Source organism: Sciurus vulgaris, assembly GCF_902686455.1.
Source record: "Sciurus vulgaris genome assembly, chromosome: 4".
Lineage (NCBI taxonomy): Eukaryota > Metazoa > Chordata > Mammalia > Rodentia > Sciuridae > Sciurus > Sciurus vulgaris.
In genome coordinates, this window is record NC_136464.1 from 155,465,176 (window position 1) to 155,484,284 (window position 19,109).

The 19,109-nt window shown below is 30.8% G+C and overlaps 1 protein-coding gene across 8 annotated transcripts in view; it reads right to left on the reverse strand.

The window, feature by feature from the left end:
• NBEA (neurobeachin) overlaps nucleotides 1–19,109 on the reverse strand; it is a 660,252-nt gene that overhangs the window by 424,299 nt on the left and 216,844 nt on the right. For all 8 annotated transcript variants that reach the window (XM_079137358.1, XM_079137357.1, XM_079137359.1 and 5 more), the window contains 5 exons: nucleotides 18,473–18,690; nucleotides 16,194–16,347; nucleotides 8,378–8,558; nucleotides 5,876–6,006; nucleotides 2,526–2,633 (listed from right to left, as the gene is read on the reverse strand). In XM_079137358.1, coding sequence (XP_078993484.1) covers nucleotides 2,526–2,633; nucleotides 5,876–6,006; nucleotides 8,378–8,558; nucleotides 16,194–16,347; nucleotides 18,473–18,690 — 792 coding nt within the window. The remainder of the gene's footprint in view (nucleotides 1–2,525; nucleotides 2,634–5,875; nucleotides 6,007–8,377; nucleotides 8,559–16,193; nucleotides 16,348–18,472; nucleotides 18,691–19,109) is intronic.

The following is a 19,109-nucleotide window of genomic DNA, read 5'->3' on the forward strand; positions in this document are numbered from 1 at the left end:
TTTACTTCCACTTGTCTCACTTTAAATACATAAAAGAGACCTAGTATTATCTGGGCTCTGGGGATGAAAGGGAGAAGCCTAATAAATTTATTTTCAAATTCAGCTTTTGGGGAACACTAAAAATAATTTTTTTTAAAAGCCATAGTTTTTTCTACCATAATTTAGCCATAGTTTTTCATAGCAAATTTTGCCACACAATTATTTTACCTGGATCTAAATAGTTCCTATAAGTTTAAATCAGCAGTATCTTCATCACAGAAAATACATGAGAGCAGGCCATGAGTGGTGGTGCATGCCTACATTCCCCACAGTCGGGAGACTAAGTCAGGATTGCCAAGTTCAAAGATTGTCTCAACAACTTAGCAAAGCCTTAAGCAACTTAGCAAGACCCGGTCTCAAAATAAAAAGAAAAAGGGTCAGGGATGTTACTGAAAGGTTAAGTGTGCCTGGTTTCAACCCCCATACCAAAACAAACAAACAAACAAACAAACAAAAAGCAAGAAGAGGAATTATCTGTTATGGTTTAGATATGAGGCTTACTCCAAAAGCTCCTGTATGAGACAACATTGGAACATTCAGAGGTGAAATGACTAAGTTATGAGAGCCTTAACTTAATCAGTGTACTAATCTATTGATGGGGATTAACAGGGGTAACTGTTATATTCTGAGCTGTTTTCCTGGACCATACTCTTCTGCCATTGATGTTCTGCCTTATCTGGGCCCAGAGCAATGGAGTCAGACATCTGTGGACTAAGACCTCTGAAACCATGAACCCCAAATAAACTTCTTCTCTAAAACTCTTCTTGTCAGGTCTTTTGGTCACAGTGGCAAAAAAGCTGACTACAACACTGACATTTTCTCAAGTTTTCCTTCTGTCATACTTTCAGCACCAGCAAGACTCAGAAGTCCTTAAAAATCATGGTGATCCTTTATTTCTAAATTTAAATGTTTGTACGTGCATATGTGTAACCTTAGAAACACTATACACTTGAAAATTAAACAGCTGAGAAAAACTCAAGGGAAAAAACACTAAAGTTCTCCAAACTAGAGTATACCACAGTTATTAGATCGATGAAGGTATGCACATATAATTCCTAAAAACCTAATAATTTTGGATCTCCTTTGTTTTAGAAATTAAGGCAATTAAAAATACTGTGGGTTTATAAAAATTTCAAAAACAAAAAAATAGAATTATTAGAATAATATTTACAATTGATCTCAAATACTATCCATTATAAAACACTCCCAAACGTCATGAATTATTTAAATGTAAAATAAGATATCTTGGAATCTAAGAAATATGATATAAATTTATGAAAAATAATGCTTTAGAACAATCTGGGTGGATTCTGATTCTACCTAATACCATCTGTATTGTCTTAATATTGCTGAATTTTAACTTTTTCTTAGTTCTCAACTGGAAGCTTAGGATAATATAAATTCAGTGCCTGATACATAGTGTATACTCCAGGAACATTAGTTTTATCTTGATGATGTTTGGGTGGTACACCCTGGTAACACATAATGCAATTCCTTTTCTTCAGGTAAGAAGCTAAATACCACTGCTGAGGTATCCAATCTATTTACAAAACATCAATAAATCTGAGAGAAATGATCATAATCTCTTATAATAACCTGATACAAATTTATGAACAATTTAAACACAATCACACCCTCAACAATCTTTCTGTATTCTGTTAGCTCTGACAATGCCTTTTGGAGATGAAGATCTGCTCCCTGTTAGTGGTTTGTGATAAACAAATTAATGATTTTTATTAATATTGAGTGTGCTAAAAAACACTATATAAGTTTCTATATAATTTATGAAAAGGTCAATCTTTTTATTTTGAGTGCACTGTAGTTATACATAATAGGAGGGTTCATATTGACATATTCATAAATGCATATAACATAGTTTTCTCTAGTATAATCCCTTTGCTTTCCCCCCCTCACCCACTAATCTTTTTATTACCTTGAGTAGGTGAAAATGAACCTTCTCCATAAATGTTTTCCTTTAAACTTTATTAAACTATATTTCTAATTCAAATTCCCATATATATATATATATATTTTTTTTTTTTAATGCATATTCTTCTTAAGAAAATAACCCACTTGAAAAAGTCATGGCCACTAATACCTAATAAGTTAATCCTTCTCATCCATAACATCAGGAACACTGACAATAACAAGATATTCAGCACCTGCAGATGGAGCAAGGAATACTAAAAGAAAGTGATGCAAGATAAAGTGAATTACAGTTGTTCAGGCTATCCCTATCCTTAAAATACAAAGAAAAATTATATAAAAAATGTGCTTTCCCTCCCCCCATGCCACCCACTCTTTTGGTGCTAGGGATCAAGCTTTCAGACAAAGCTAAGGTTCAAACATTCTACAAGCAGAAATATGAGATAAACCCAAGCATTAGGGCATTTAGTTTTAATATACAGATTCCTTATAAAGTTATGCTATTTTACACAAATGATACTGAAAAGTTTTTACAGGAAAATTAGGTAGACACAACTTACCACATCCCGAAAGACAACGGCACGCAGGCGATTAATATCAACATCCTGAAGAAGTCTATCAGGATCCTTTATAGGAGAAAGGTTACCTGGAACATTTTCTAAGGGAGTCTTAAAAACAAAAAAGAATTGTAAAGAAGTAACGTATTCCAAAAAAATTACACAGAAGTATCACTTCTACTATCTTTAACTTAGGTTGAACTGTCTACATTTTTCACTTCCTCCTTGCAGAGCTAACGTCTATTAACAACACCCTATTGCAAGGCACATTTTCTGTTCTCTGCTCATGTCATGGTTTCTCTTTTAAGCATTCTTGCTCTTTATCAGTATTGTTATCATTATGGACCCATAAAGGTAGGTAACACTAGTAGGAAAAGACTGATCTTGAACCTCACAAGTTTCTGCTATGTGACCTTGTGCTTACTGTTAAAATTCCTCACTTTCCCTATCTCTAATTAAAAATTGCCTGAGTCCCTGGGCTCATTTATTCATCATACATTTATAAAAATGTGAAATTACCGTATTATATTACTTTGTGAAATTTTATATATGTAGCCATTTCATGATCTATAAAAAAATGAGACAAGGTAAGCTCTAAAAAAAAAAAAGTTTTAGTCATAGCCCATTAAAGCTGAAAGACATTAAAGAGCATGAACACTAAAACATTTTTTTATAATTGAAGAAAGAAAAATCTACAAATTTAGGTGATATGGCCACACAGTAAACTAGCAAGTGAGTCAAGTTCCCTGAAACTCAATCTAGTATTTCTACAATGCATTAATAATTATGTGGATTAAATCTGATAATATATATAAAGTGCCAAACATAGTTCCTGGACCTAACAGGTATGAGCTATAGTTGTTGCTCTAATAAAAAAAATACTTAGGCCAACTTTTACTTCTCTGTAGGCATTAATGGCCATATTTAACTCCTAAATCAAAATGTTTGATTTCTTTGAAGCACAGAATAGTAAAAACAGTACATTACGTGTAGGTTCATATTATTTGTTTTCTGTTATGATTTCAAAACTTACCAGTTCTAGGACTGTAGGTGAGATCTTAACCTCTAAAAAACTCAGGTCATTGTAAATAACAAGCTAATAATATTTATCACAATATTAAAGAAAGTAACACATAATTTCTGCCATAGACAAATTCACAGCATAAATGAGAAAATAACTAGAAATATATTAATTTATATACTATTAGTTTATATACCATATAAATATATTTATATACCAATATATTAATTTATATACCATGTAGATTTTTCAAGTATGACCCTAATATAACTTGATCCTTATAAAGACTAAATGGTAGGAAAAGCTTGGATTACGGTTCCTTTTTAAAACGAAAGTTTGTGATTCATCCAAGTCCACACATATTAGAATCAGGGAACTTTTCAATCATACTAAAAAAATCAACTATGGTTTACTTACAAAAGTGACACATTAAAAAACAAAAACAAAAACAAAAAAACCCACATAAGCACAGGGAGGGAAAACAAAAACCAAACACAAAACCCCACCACTAACCTAAAAGGTTAGTCCCTATCCTAAAATGTGTTCTGCTAACAAATCCAATTTTCCTCGTATTCCTACCTCCATCACTTATTCATTTTCACCACCAAATGAAAGTAAATCACTACAAATTTCCTTTTCATCAGGCTTTTCTGTTCATATTCTACAATGAGGGCAATATTTGCCCTGAAAATCCCTATTACCTACTAAACAAAGTATACAGTTAGATTCTTTGGGATCTAAGTTTTCCAAAATTTCCATAAAATTTTTTATTCATTTCCTAAGTATATATTGACTTTAACTTTTAGAGAGAGAAATCAGTATTAACAAAATGTTCACTACTTGCCAGTTCTTTAATACATTACTGCTTTACATTTAATTGATATAAATACCCTATAAATTGATTTGTATTTACAGATTTAAGGAATTTGTCTTAGGTCAGGAAACCAGTAAGTGGTAGAGTCAAATACTAACTCAGGACTGTATCTTTTTACAAAGTATGCACAGTGCCTTTAAATGCTTCAGAATTACAAAGTTGTATAAGATATGGACACTACTCTCTAATAACTAACAGTCTACTATGTCACCCAAGAAATATGACACAGATTATTGACACATTAATATTTAATTTCTCAAGCAATGGAGAGCCCGATGGAGTCTTGTGATAATTTGTGGTCAAATTATCTATCCTGTGAATATTTCTCTGATGATAGTGAAAACGAAAAGAGGTTGCAATACTGCAAATAACTAACAGACATGATTAATATGTGGTTGGTCTGTTTGAAAATTACAGAAATTTGAAGCCATCGTCTATAAAATTATTTCAGTTCCTATTTCCTATTTTCATTTATTGAGCAAAAACTTACTATGCCAATATTAAACACCTAATTACAAGTATAGTGAGTGATGGAGTGACATATGAGTTTTAAGGAAACATCAGAGAAATCTGTTTTAGACTGGGATGGTGGTCAAGGTGTCAGAAAACATTTCCCTGTAGCTTTTTCTTTTCTTCTCATTGAGTCAGGATCGTGCTATGGTATTGAGGTTGTGGTCTCAAGTGATACTCCCCTCCTTAGCCCTCAAAGCAGATGGGACTAAAGGTATGCACCACCATACACAGCTTCAGAGAATAATATTTAAGCTAAACCTAAGAGCGGAACAGATTTTAGCTGGCTGAAAAATAAGGAGGAAGATCTCAAATAAAGGTAACTATGTAAAAGTCTAAGAAGTTAAAAAAATTCTTTTGATGAACTAAATGAAGTCTATTGTGTGACTTGTAAAAAACAAGCTGGAGCTGGGGACATAAGTGAAGACCAGTCATGCAGATCTTTGAAAATCATGCTAATAAAACTGGATGTAATACCAGTGACAACAAAATATTTGATAGAGATAATTCAGAATGTGAATTACTAATACATTCCCAAAATATTCTAAACAGTTCATGTATTTGGTGGCCATTAAATATATATTTGTTGACTATCATGTCTATCACCAATAAAAGCACATCCATTTAAAAAGTGCATTTCTCATACACTGAACTCTGAAAATACATGTAATGCTTACAAATAGAAAACTAAAAATTTTTAGTGCCATGTGCCTAATATGATTCTCATAAGAACCCTATGAAGTAGAAATTATGAGCAGATTCTTCAATAACCCACAAAATGCAACTTTCAGACAGGTTAATTAATCTTGCTAATATAGTTATGAAGCAGAGAAGCCAGTACCAAAGCCTAAAGCTATCTGATTACAAATACCATGTCGCTTTGTTCTCATAAACCATAACAAATTTTTTCCCAGTAAATTATATTTAACATAGAAAATGACTGATTACCTTCGATGCCGTTGTGGCAGTCACACTTTGGGAAACTTCCTGAGGTTTACTGGTTCCAAGGGAAGATTTGTTTCCCCTGTCTCTTTGTCTTTGTCGACATTCTAAACAGTTTCTCACAGCTACACAACAAACTATTTAAAAAGTCAAAAGCATATTATTATTGTAAATTGTTGACTTTGATATACTGAATAAAAGTTGCTGGTTTATTTCTGTTTGTACTTTTCCCCTTCCCCTATTCACTCTTAAAATCAATAGTATCAGTGTATTTTTAAATTATGAAATACAATAATGATAGCATAGTATGTATAATATATATGTATATTATATTATATAATTAAAAATAAAAACACAATACCCTATACTACCAGACAGCTGAAGAAACAGAGACTATTACCAGGATCTCTGAAGTTCCCAATGTATCCTTCCTCATTCTATTACCTTCAGTTCTTCACAATTCTGAACTTTGGTAATAAGGTTTTTAACAAAATTCATGTGATTTTAAAATTTAAACAATAAGGTATCTGCCCTTAATTTGACTATCTTGGTGACTATACTGATCATAACTTCCCACTTCAGGAATAATCAAGTGCTACAAATCCCAATATTTTCATTTCTTCGTGGTAGGTGAGTCTGTGGGCTTTGACAACAGGCATACAATACACTTATTTAATGAAAGCAATAAAATATTATAATCAGTTGTACAGATGTTGAACTTAGACCACCTTAACTTGAATTCTGGCTCTATAATTTATTAGGTTTGTGATTTTGGGTCAGTGGTTTAAATTCTGTGCCTCAATTTCCTCATATGTAAAATGAGAATAAATACAGTAACTTCTTTAGAGGGCTGTTGTGAAGATTAATTAACACATGTAAAGTGCTTAGAAAAGTAAATAGTACCTTTAAGAGGTGATAAATAAGTGCTTCCTTACTCACTTAAAAAGGTTTCCTGTAGTCGATAAAACTCATTGTTAGAGTAAAAATGAAATCAGTCTTATATTTAGAAATAAAAGTTCAGAATAACCAAATTAATATTGATTTCAAGATACTGAGGCATTTAAAAACATATCTTTCTCACAAAGTTCAATCTGTTACAAATCAATGGAAATATTCATAATGACACACAGTAAATAGCTATACTTGCCAGAGAATCCTGTACAGTTAATTCCTCCCTTATAATGACTATGAAATGATTCCTCTAATCTTGCCTTTTTATTTCCTAATAAAAATCTAGTATTCAGTTTAATTAAACCAAACTTTAAGCCAATTGCCAATATTTTTGCAATTCTTTAAAATTATTTTGCATTCATCAAATAAACATGGGCAGAGAACTCTATCATATTCATTAACTCTTTTTTATTAGAGCTTTAGTTATACACAGTAGTTAGATTTACCCCAACAAACTTATACACACATGGAAATCAATTTCAGCTCATGATTCCTTCTTTTCCCTCCCATTCTCCCTTCCTTCTCCCATTCTCCTTCCTCTACTCTACTCTACTTTCTTTTGCTCATCTATTAATTTGTATGTGATTGGTTCTTTCTTATCCTATCCTTTCCTCTCCCTTTATTTTACCCTAGCTTCTGCATATGAGAGAAAACATTTGAGCTTTGAGTTTCTGCATCTGGCTAATTCCACTTAACATAATATTTTCTATTTCCATCCACTTATTGAGCTTGCCTGTCTTTTTTCTTTTCTTCTTTTAAAGATCAGTTTTAGATGGACATAAACAATCATAAACATCTTTCCTATAACTACACATGGGTGGTTTTTACACATCCTTTTAAAATTATGGGTAGAAAGGGCAAAATCAGAAACTTCCTATCTCCTGCCCTGTGTCTTTCTGTTCTGTTCATGTTTTAAATCGTGTATAAAAACAGTAGCTTTCTGGTTTCTTTGAAGGTCTTAACAGTATAAATTTTTCCTCTAAGAAAGATTAAAAGAGGAAGAATGGTTACTCTCTAAATCTCTAATATCCAGGATTTACTGAAAGTTTTCAGGGCTTAATTTTCTTTATAACAATAAAAAAGTGACTAACATAGGTATAATAATGTTTATTAAGAATATTTGTTCACTTTGTGAAACAATGAGATTAACACCATCAATATTATCATTCTAGTGTTGTGTGAATGATGTCATTTGTTTGCTCACATGTTTGGGGGCCAAGGTCATTAACCTCAGTACCAGTTTATCAAAACAGAATTCATAAATGGATTTGTATTAAAATCACTTCATTGAAATGCTATCATCTCAAGGAGTTTAAAAGAATTCCAAATATATTTAACTACATTTTAAATGATAAGTAATTAAAAAGATTTGCAATTCCATGAAAACTCCAATGTGAAAAGATAAGATTTTAAAATTTGATAATTCTAAAAAAATACAAGACAATTACTACATTACATAATCAAGTTATATCAATACTGTGTGTACCATAGTGCTGCAGAAAAATAATCTCTAAGTAATTATGTAATGTGCACTTCTCTTCTTAACAGACTACCTACCTAGTCTCAGGCACTGTCGCATTAAACCTCCAGAAGACATGTTCTTTTCAGCTTCAATCTCACTGAAATTCAGAGAGCTGGCAAATACAAGGACATCAACCATAGCCATCAGTCGACTTAGGAAAGTAACTGCGGTCTCAGCTGACATGCCTTGTGTCACTTCAATATTTTCCAATTCCGTCTTTAAAAAAGTAGAAAAGTTAAGCCTTGTTTAAAATGGGAAATACAATACAACACATACTACAGATGAACATCAGTTTAGTATACATAGTAAACAAAAGTGACAACAAATATCAGATATCATGTCAAATTTAGTTTACTTATCAGTTATCTTTGATAAAGGAACATTTTAAAAATCAATGCTGACTTTAAATGTCATTAGTTATTCAAAAAACTTTATATTTAAGATCATCTCACAAATATATTTGGAGATAACCATACATATATACTTATATTAATTTGGTTTTATTTTGTTGATTTATAAGGATATAAAATTGGTATTTTTTCCTAAAATCCTTATTCTCATTAATACAAAGATGTATTTTATCTTGCCTGTATGTGTAATGAATAATGTAAAATATATACTGTGATTTCATTAGGCATCAAAAATGAGATGGCTGTCAAGTTAGAATATATAATAATTTCTTATACTTATAGAATAAAGTAAAACCATTAGGTACTTCATATGTACACTAAAACTCTAGGATAAAAGTAATCAAGAGGACCATTAATTCCCCTAGACATTTGTGACGTATAAAATACTAGCAATAAGAAAAATCAGTAGCTCTAGATTGGAAGTTATACTCTCACGAAAATATTGCCAGTTATAAAATCTAATTTCCTCTTTCAGAAGGAATATTACAAAGTATTCTTTTTCTTAAGGTGCATAACTATAGTTTTGTAAGCAATGTCAACATTTTTTCTTTATTTACCATTGTATACTATATAGCATTTTAATGATTTTGGTTCTTTATGATTAGGCTTCATTTTCTCAGTGCCTAAAGGAGTGAAGAACAGTAATGAACACTTTATTAAAAAAATTCTACTGTTAAAATTTTCTGAAAATGTCCACACTAAGCATACTGATTAACTTATATCTTAACCAAATTATACCAATATGAGGCAAGCATATGTGATAGATTCCAGCTTATAATTAATGTTCCATTTTGACATTGTTTATATCCATCATTATACCTCAACTTCTTTATGCTTGGAAGAAGCAGGGACATTAATATGGAAATGTCAAGGAAAAACACTGATGGGGGGAATTAAACTAAGAAATTCTTAAACACTTCTAAACAAGATAGGCAATCAAGCTAATAAGTGATTATGGCACACACTAAAGAACTTACAAACTTTAGTGCTAAATGGACTAACCTCAGTTCTAAATGTAGCACAAAATGTTACAACCTTTCTTCCTTCCATTTAACATCAAAATAGGGTTAAAATCATTCTGGATAAAATGAGCTTGTAAATACAAATCTATTTGTAATTACTGATTTACAGTAGTATGCCAATTCAGTATCCATGCCTAAAAAGGAAATTAACTCATAACTCACATTTTAAAATGCAGATTCCTTATTTATCTGTACTTCCTGAATATATAGCATCATTTCATATACAGCATGGATATATGGCATCATGAATTTAAAATCTATGACCATGACAGAACAGTTTGTAAGAAAAAACAAGATTTTAAAATCTCTTTTCTGAAAATTCAGTATTCCATAATGAAATGGAACATGTGGCCATTGCTTAGGTCTAACAAATATTCTGAATAACTCTAAAACATTAGAATTTAGTATATCTAGAGATATACTGAAATTTATGAGATCTACCTCATTTTTTAATTGTTTGATTTTCCAGTTATTTGGAATTTACAGGTCTAACCTTCAAAATGTGCTTTCATTTGAAATGAGTAAATTATAAACAAAATTATTAAATTGTCCACATAATTTAACAAAGTTCATTTTTGACTAAAACAATAAAATGTTAAAACAATAAAATGTTCTTAACAGAAACAGTAAGCTAAAAAATAATTATTATCATGTTCTATATAAAACTAATTTTATTAACAGGATGAAATGTTACATGAGCATCTTATGATAGGGCTTAAAAGTAGGGTTTAAGAATAAAGATTACTTATACACAGTTTTTATAGATCTCAAAATATCTCTTATCCTATTTCCTTTAATCAGAACCAGTTAAAACCTGTTCATATATATGACTAATAACATTGCTTTCGATTATATAATAATTTGTTATAATTAATCATAAAATAGTAATTAATCAATAAATTGGGAAAATTATCCTTTCAATAAATCTTTACACAAAAGATATGCCCAATGTTAAAGATGGTATGAAAACTCAAAATATAACCAAGTCGAAAATTCCATAAATAAGTAAAAATAAAATTTAAAACAGAAAAACCTAAAAATTACTGCAGAAATAATACTAACCTTAGAACCCTGGACATGCATTAGACAAAACAGACAAGAGAACAAAAAAAGTACAAGAAAAGGAAATTATTAAAATTAAATGAAAATATAATGTAAAATTGAAACACAAAATAATATATTTTAAAATCATATTTATTTTATCAAAAGCAAAATTCTCAGAAGAGATATTCATTTTATAAATTACATAAGATTTAAAGTTAAATATTTAGACTAAAATTTATTTTTTATTTGAGTTACTCTGCCCAAATATATACATACATATGTACAGCTCATGTAGTAGAAATTATGCATACTCTAGTTTAGAAAACAAATATCTTTCCCTACTAGATGATTAATAAAACATTTTAACAAATGAAGTAAATAATGCCTCTGGGAAATAAACTATTTATACTAACCTTCTAAAATTTTATATAAGGAAATAGTATTATAATTTGTTTCCTCAAACATTCAGAACCCTTTCTATAAATCAAAACTGAAATATGTAAGTGATTAAAACTTAAAAACCACTTTTGCATGCCAGAAAATAACTCACTGATACACTAAATAAGGCCTGTGTAAGCAAGATAATAATATATATGATATATACCAAGTTTCCGAGTTTTATAAGAATAATATTTATATAATAAAAACTTTATAGAGGGGGCTGGGGTTTTAACTCAGTGGTAGAACACTTGCCTAGCATGTGTGAGGTGGGTTCAACCTTCAGCACCACATAAAAACAAATAAATAAAATAAAGGTATTGTGTCCATCTACAATTAAAAATATTTCTTAAAGAAACTCTACAGAGGATTAAATTTAATAGGTAATAGTCTCTATTCCTATTCTCTGATTTTTGACAACAAATGTATGTAGTAGACATTTGAAAACATGCTATTTTTAGGGCACATTCACTTGAAAATGAAAGCATTCTAAGAAAATTACAGTAAGATCATTAATATGAGATAAACAGAAGTAAAACCAAAAGTATTATTGGTAATTTTTCAAAATCTATCAACTAGATATCCTTATAATTAAAAAATTAAGCTAACTAAAATTAGGACTTTGTCATCAATTTTGGCTAGAAAAAACGAAAAAAATTATTGATCTAACTTATGATGATGAGATTATAGGAAAACCAGAAATGTCATTCTCTATTATTTTTCTGGGGCAGACAAAATTAAACCAAATATGACACCAGATTAAATTCTAAACAGTCAGTGTTCTGGATGGTTGACCAAAATGGTCTTCTTAAAATCACAAAAGTGATTATGCAATTTGTGGTTGATCCATGTTCTTTGCTTCTCTTCATTTTTTCCCCCTCTGATTCTCTGCTTTCATTCATGAATAACTTGAACAATATGATAGAGAGAAAAAAATGAGACAATTCAATTGACTAGCCCCTGAAATAATGCAAAAAAAAACCATAAAATTTCTTCCTCAAACCAGTTTGATCAAATTGCATATAAATGATCTATTTTTTCAAGTATTAAAATTAAGACTTTGTTTCCTTTAGAAATTATAAACTATTTTTTATTTATTTTCTGTGCCATGCATGATTTTCAATCATCTGAAATTCCAAAAAATGATGCTTACTCAAGAATATTAACTTCACTATCAATATAAACAATGTGTAATTATATTCTTTTATACTTAAAGTTTCTATGAAAATATCTCCCTAAAAGATAGATTAACCTAAACAGTTCAAATTTTTCTTTCAGGATGATGATGCAGCAACAGTAAACACACAAATGGTATTGCTAGTATACACTACTGTATTCATCTAAGGCTCCAAGACAGAAAGCACACCGCTTCCAGGCCAACACCATGAAATAACAAGCAAAAAGATTATAGTATTTTAGTCTTTTGTTATCAAAGCACATTACCCATAAAAACTTGGTTTATCTCAAATATTTTGAACTTCGGAATTTTGAATATGACAGGCTTATTTTACAAATGAAAAGATGAACTGTTCTATTATTATAAGAATACATCCAAAAGAAACTAAATAGCTCCAGCCTGGCACAATGGCACACACCTGTAATCCAGTGGCTCAGGAGGCTGAGGCAGAAGGATTGAGAGTTCAAAGCCAGCCTCAGCAAAAGTGAGGCTTAAGCAACTCAGTGAGACCCTGTCTTTAAATAAAATAAAATACAATACAGAGCTGGGGATGTGGTCAAGTGCCCCTGAGTTAAATCCCTGGTACCCCTGCAAAAAAAGAGACTAAATAGTTCCAAAAAGAACTCAAAAAAGAAAACTATCTCTTTAAGAGCATTCCCCATCAAACACACTTTCATATATATCACTGAATTTAATCTTCAAAAACCTCTATGTGGGATAAGTATAATTAATACCATTTAAAAAATAAAAACACCAAAGTCAAGATCAAATCTAGTAAATGGTTGAGCCCAGTGAAAACACAGGCCTGTCTTATGCTAAAACCCACATACCTTCCATTAAATCATGATTCCTAAAAACGTCACATCTGAGACTTATTGAGAAATGAGTTTGTTTTTTAAAAAGCAGTCAATTATCTGACATGCACACTTTTTCTGAGAAATTAGAAAGACATTCTTGGGTTGGGCTTTGGGTTGTTTAATAAAAAGGATGAATTTTTCTTATGTTCATCTACTGAGTTTTCAATGATTAGTAACAGCTAATAAAATTTTAACACTATGTCAATATCCTATAATGTTTTTATTTCATGTGGAACTGATGCCCTAAAGTGTTCAGTAAACTATGGCCAAAAGAATAGGTCTGGCCCACTTCCTGTTATATAAACTGTTCACTTTATTTAAAGATCATTTTTGTTCAGCACAAATTTTAAAATTTCATAAAGTTTTATGAAACACACACATGCCTATTTGTTTATGTACTACGGCTGCTTTAATACTTCAACAGCTGAGTGGAGTCGCTGGGACAGGCGCCATATGGTCCACAAATTCTAAAATATTTACTATTTGGCCCCATATAGAAAGTTTGCCAACTACTGTCATAGCCATCATTACTCCCATTTATTCATAAAATGCACATCAGCATGCATTATGTGAAAATTCTGAAAACTCCATATACTTAAAAAATATACTAGAACACTCAAACATTAATTTCAAAAGTTTCCGTTTGCTGCCAATGTTTCCTTTTTCTCTTATACATTCCAAAATTCTTTTTTGTCTTTTAAAATCTAGTTTAAAAAACCCATATTTTGTTAAAATTTCCTTCTTTATTCAACCTCCTCTATCTTTTTTCTCTCTATATTCAACTTTTAAAAAGAATATATTACAATCTGGTAACACAAAAACAAAAATCAGTAGTCAGTACCCACCAAGGTTCTATCAGATAATAAGTAGGAGAAAGGTTCTGGCTGTTTCTTTAAAGGAAGCAGTTTATTCAAAGAATGTAAAATTACGTATGTTGGACTACCAGGCATAGGTATAATCAGTTAATGAGCCAAAATGACAGAAATATAGAGACAAAGACAATTACACACAAAAAAACAAGTTTCTACTGTTGAATGAATTTCCAAATCTGCTGAGAATAGTCCAGAACATAAGTAGTTGTAAATTCCAAACAATAGTGGTCCAAATGGCATAAGTAATAATTTTGGAAGTGAAACTTTAAAATGTCAGTACCTTTATTGTACATTTATTATAAAATAGGTAGATTTGGATGATGTAATAGTATATAAATTGTGTTGACAATTTAATTCACTACTTTAATATTTTCTCCATGTTAATAATTAGAGATAATTTAGCTTTAAAATTTGGAAGATTGATAATGTGAACATTTCAAAGCTATACAAAGTTTAATATTTTTGGCTAAACTATTTAATATAAAGATGATTTCTTTTGTTCTACACAAATTTTACAACATTCAATATTCATTTTAAAGTAATTTTTAATGCAAACTTTAAAAATCTCTTGATAACAAATTATAAGACATAAAACAAAATTTATTATAATGAAGAAAACTGCCACATGGAAAACAACGATATATTTATTCTTTAGTATATAGCTGGGGGAAAAAAATCTCTATCTCAATTCTGAAATGCATGTTTAAAATTTTACCAGAGTTTGGTATAAATCACCAGTAGAAAATAGATATTAAGGAGAAGGGATGGTATATGAATCTCAGGACAACTGCCCTTGACACAAATCATCAACCAATCATGTTGTTCTTCATGCTTTCATTTTCTTGGTTTAGCTGCTAATTCCATTAAGGACTTAATGAAGACCTGTGGCATTCCCTCCCAAATTAGCTTGTTTGCCTCTGTAGATTTATTGAATAAATTCATTGATGAAATACAGGTGTATGTGCCTGGAGGCAGAGTGTGAAGATACAATCTGCTGCTGCTATTATTAAGCTCCAATATTGCTCTGGTGGTTGTGGCATTGACAAAAAAAAAAAAAAAAACATACTGAGAAAAAGGGACATATAAAAAAAGCTTTTCAATGATGAAGTGAAGTCAGAGATCAATTTGGAAATACTGTTTCAGCAAGCAATACACATCTAAACAAAGTCTGCAAGGTTTCTCTCTAGCAAAAGTACTCTTTCTGGGATTAAAGGTAGGCTTCCAAAACGACAGCAAGAACACAAGTTATATACAAATCATAGTCCTATATTTTTTCCCACCTAAGCAAATAGCTATGGAGTCCTGTTTTGTTCTGAATCAAAAAATATTTTTATTTTTTGCAGTGCTGAGGATGGAACCCGGGTTCTTTGTGCATGCTATGGAAACACTCCACTGCTAAGCTACACCCTCAGTCCTAATAATATACTCTCTCTTTTTGTTTTAGTAGTTCTGGTGATCAAACCCTGGGTTTCACGAATGCTAGGTAAGCACTCTACCACTCACTGCGTACCCAGTCCTAAATCAGATATTTTTAAAATGACTACTAAAATATAAAGTTAACATTCATCTATCCTATTTTAAATACTATACCTAATTAACACAAAATGCTTTTCAGGTTTATTTTACTAATATATTTCAATGGTTTATATAAAAGCAAATAGAGATGAGGCTTGATTAAAAAACATGTTGACCTGGAAGTAATGTCAGATGAAAATGTTACATGGGATTTTAGCAGTTTATCAGCTATGTTTAGTGGATTTAAAGACATATATACAGAAAATAAATCATTTATAGTTATGGTTCTTCCCCAAAACTACTCATCCGAATCACCTGAGAAATATTTTAATAAACCCACATATCTTCTACCCAACACTAACAAAAATAGTTGGAATATGTATTTAAATGGTTAAGAAGTTCCCTCAGAAGAACTTGTTTTGTTAAAATTTACCTGCTTGCAGTATCAGACACTACTGAAAAGCTCAATTCATGGAATTATAAAAAACAGCCACTAGATGGAGGCAAAGTACTTACAGTTGGTGATGTAGCTGCAGAGAGCAAAGGTAAAATTCCTCCACAAGCAATGATGATGTTGTCTACCATTTGGGAAATGAGGTGAATTGTGTTATGTACAAAAATAATATTTTCATTGCTATTGACAAAATCCATTACAGACTTTGTTGAATGGCTAGAATATCAGAAAAACAAAACACAATGAACATTTCCTTGGCTTAAGAATAAGAGGTTTAGATAGTTTTAGAATATTTTTGAATAAAATTACAGAATATTAGAGAAAACAGACAAATTTAAAATGGAACTGTTATAAAAAAATTTAAAACTGAAATAACATTACCAAAATCTAAATATCACCATAGTGTTTTTGTATCCAAGTGTATTACTCATTTGTCTCTGCTTGACATTAACTAGATTCTAAGACATATGACTAGGTCAATGAATTTAGCTAAAAGTATTTATTTCTGCCAAATCTGGTTGTTTTGTTTTTAAAAGTAAAACAATTGCATAGTTAAGCTTTACCTTTTAGGAAGTTTCAGTTTGTCACACTGCCTGTTGGCCCACAATTTACCAGTCATGTTGAAAATAACTGCAAGTCACAGAAGTGACATGATAGGGAAGTATAAGTAAACTGGACTTATTGAGTAAAAAGAAGGAAAAGATATCAAAGTAGAGGTCATTAATGTGTTTTCTCGTGCAAAACATGCAATATAGATGCCCAGAGAAATATTTTGCTTTAATCTGGCGTTAGTCAGGAATATGAACTGTTTTATCTAATGGGAGGTAATAAAAAATATTACCCCACAATCAAACTCAGTTCAATAACTCATCTTTTCAGGGCTATAAAAAAAAATCATATTTTGCATTTCAGAAAGTATTCCCGTCCTAAAAATTAAGTGCTATCTTCTAAAAACATTTAATTACACAAAATTCTAATTCTGTTCAGGGAATTTCTCAAGTGTACATGAAATAAAACAAAGACACTATATGTTGATGGAAGGGAAGGTATCACTCACTTTTGGGCTACTAATACTGTAATTAGTAAATTACATTATTTATCTCCATATACTGATTTCATGTTAATAGTAATATAATTTAGGATATTTAATTTTCTTTAGTTTCCATCCCTAGATAACTTAGCTAATAACATTAACAATAAAAATATATAAGGAGCTTAAGAACTGATCAAACAAAATCAAAAGAAAGAACTTCCAACTGTTTCCACAATAATCATGACTTCTTCCCTGCTAAAATAGTCTAGATTTTCTTTTGTTATTGAGCTGTGTTGGGCAAAGGAAAGGGTAGTCTTACCTCAATTACTAGGTAATTAACCCAATATTGGTTTATATAGACCAATCATTATAATCCCATTTCCTTTTCCTGGTCATCTATTTAGAAATAAACTTGTGATATGGCTGGACCATAAGGGGGAAATTTCTTGAGGGATTTTTCCCAGGAAAAAGAGAGAGAGAAAGAAAGAATAAATGAAAAGATGGTAAAAAAGGTAAAGGAGTGAAAGGAAGAAGGAAGATATCCTGCCTTTTAATTTACGCAAGTTTCTTATGTTGAACTGATGCTGGGAGCTAACGCAGCCACCATGAATAAAAGGAAACGCAGGGAGAAGCAGAGAAGCCAGCCTGAATCCTAAGAATGTCATCCAGTTGACCAAGCTGCTGATGGTAATGGTACTTTGTTATTTATAGCCATCAACTTCCTAATTTATATACACATATGTGCAAATGATAACACTCTTAATTCATTTGTTACACACCTGCTATTAGAAAATTAAATTGAAAATGAGGAAAGGTAATGATTAATTTATGTAGATTTGTTTTCTTTAATTATATTTGGACTTATATCCACTAACTGCTTAAATAGTATAGGCTCTAAAAACCTTCATTTGCAGGAGATGATTTTAAGTTTTATTTTATCATTATAAATTGTAATATTGTTATCAAGAATATAGTACATGATATCAATTTTAACAGAAAAAGATAAAAACATGAAAATATCAACCGAAGTTGATTGTTTAATTAAATCTTTTTTATATATATCAGGTAATAACAGATTCAATGTTTGCTTTTTAACTGTATTAAGACTATGTTGTTGTACTCTTATTGAGGTAAGCCCCAGGTTTTATAACCTTTCCAAAAATATTTGTTTCTATCAAAATTTTAAATTTTAATTTTTAATTTGTGTTACGCAGTGACACAAATCACTTACAAATCAGTTGATGTCAATAAAAATATTCATTTTTCTTAAGTGAAAGTGGTCTTATTTGTAAAAGGAAATAGTTCTACCTTCTCCAAACATGTACATCTGTTTCTAATGCAAATAGCAAATCCGTGAGAAGCCGCTGGTGCATTGGAGACCATTTAAACTCTGGAATTCGAAACATTGTAGTCCGGGGTCCTGGACTGAACTGGCGCCTCTGCTCCTCTGTCATGGGCATCCCTCGAAATCCTAAATCAACTCGGAGATCTCGATCTTGTTGGGTGACAGACCTACCCTGAACAGCCTAAAGAAAGAAAAGGTGAACTTTTGTGGAGCACAAAACAAACGCCTGCTGTAAAAATGGTAACAGTACATATAATAAAGTGAGTAAAGTTTTTACATATGACTTGAATAGGTTAACATATTTTAAATATATTATTCACTGGTATTTCCCTGCACAGGTACATTTCTCAGCTAAAAAGGTCAGTATTACAGCTTCTATTTTTTTTATTTCAGAAAATAGTCAAGGCAATCAAATGCTCAAGGTTAACACCAAAGTTCACATTTGAAAACCAGATCCTGTTTGCTCCAATACAGGGTCTTTACATTAGGCCACATGACTTCCTTATGAAAGTGAGCAAGCATGAAATTAAGTGTACTGAATATATATCATCAACTAGTTCTAAATACAAGCACATGACTGGAAGAAACATTACTCAAATA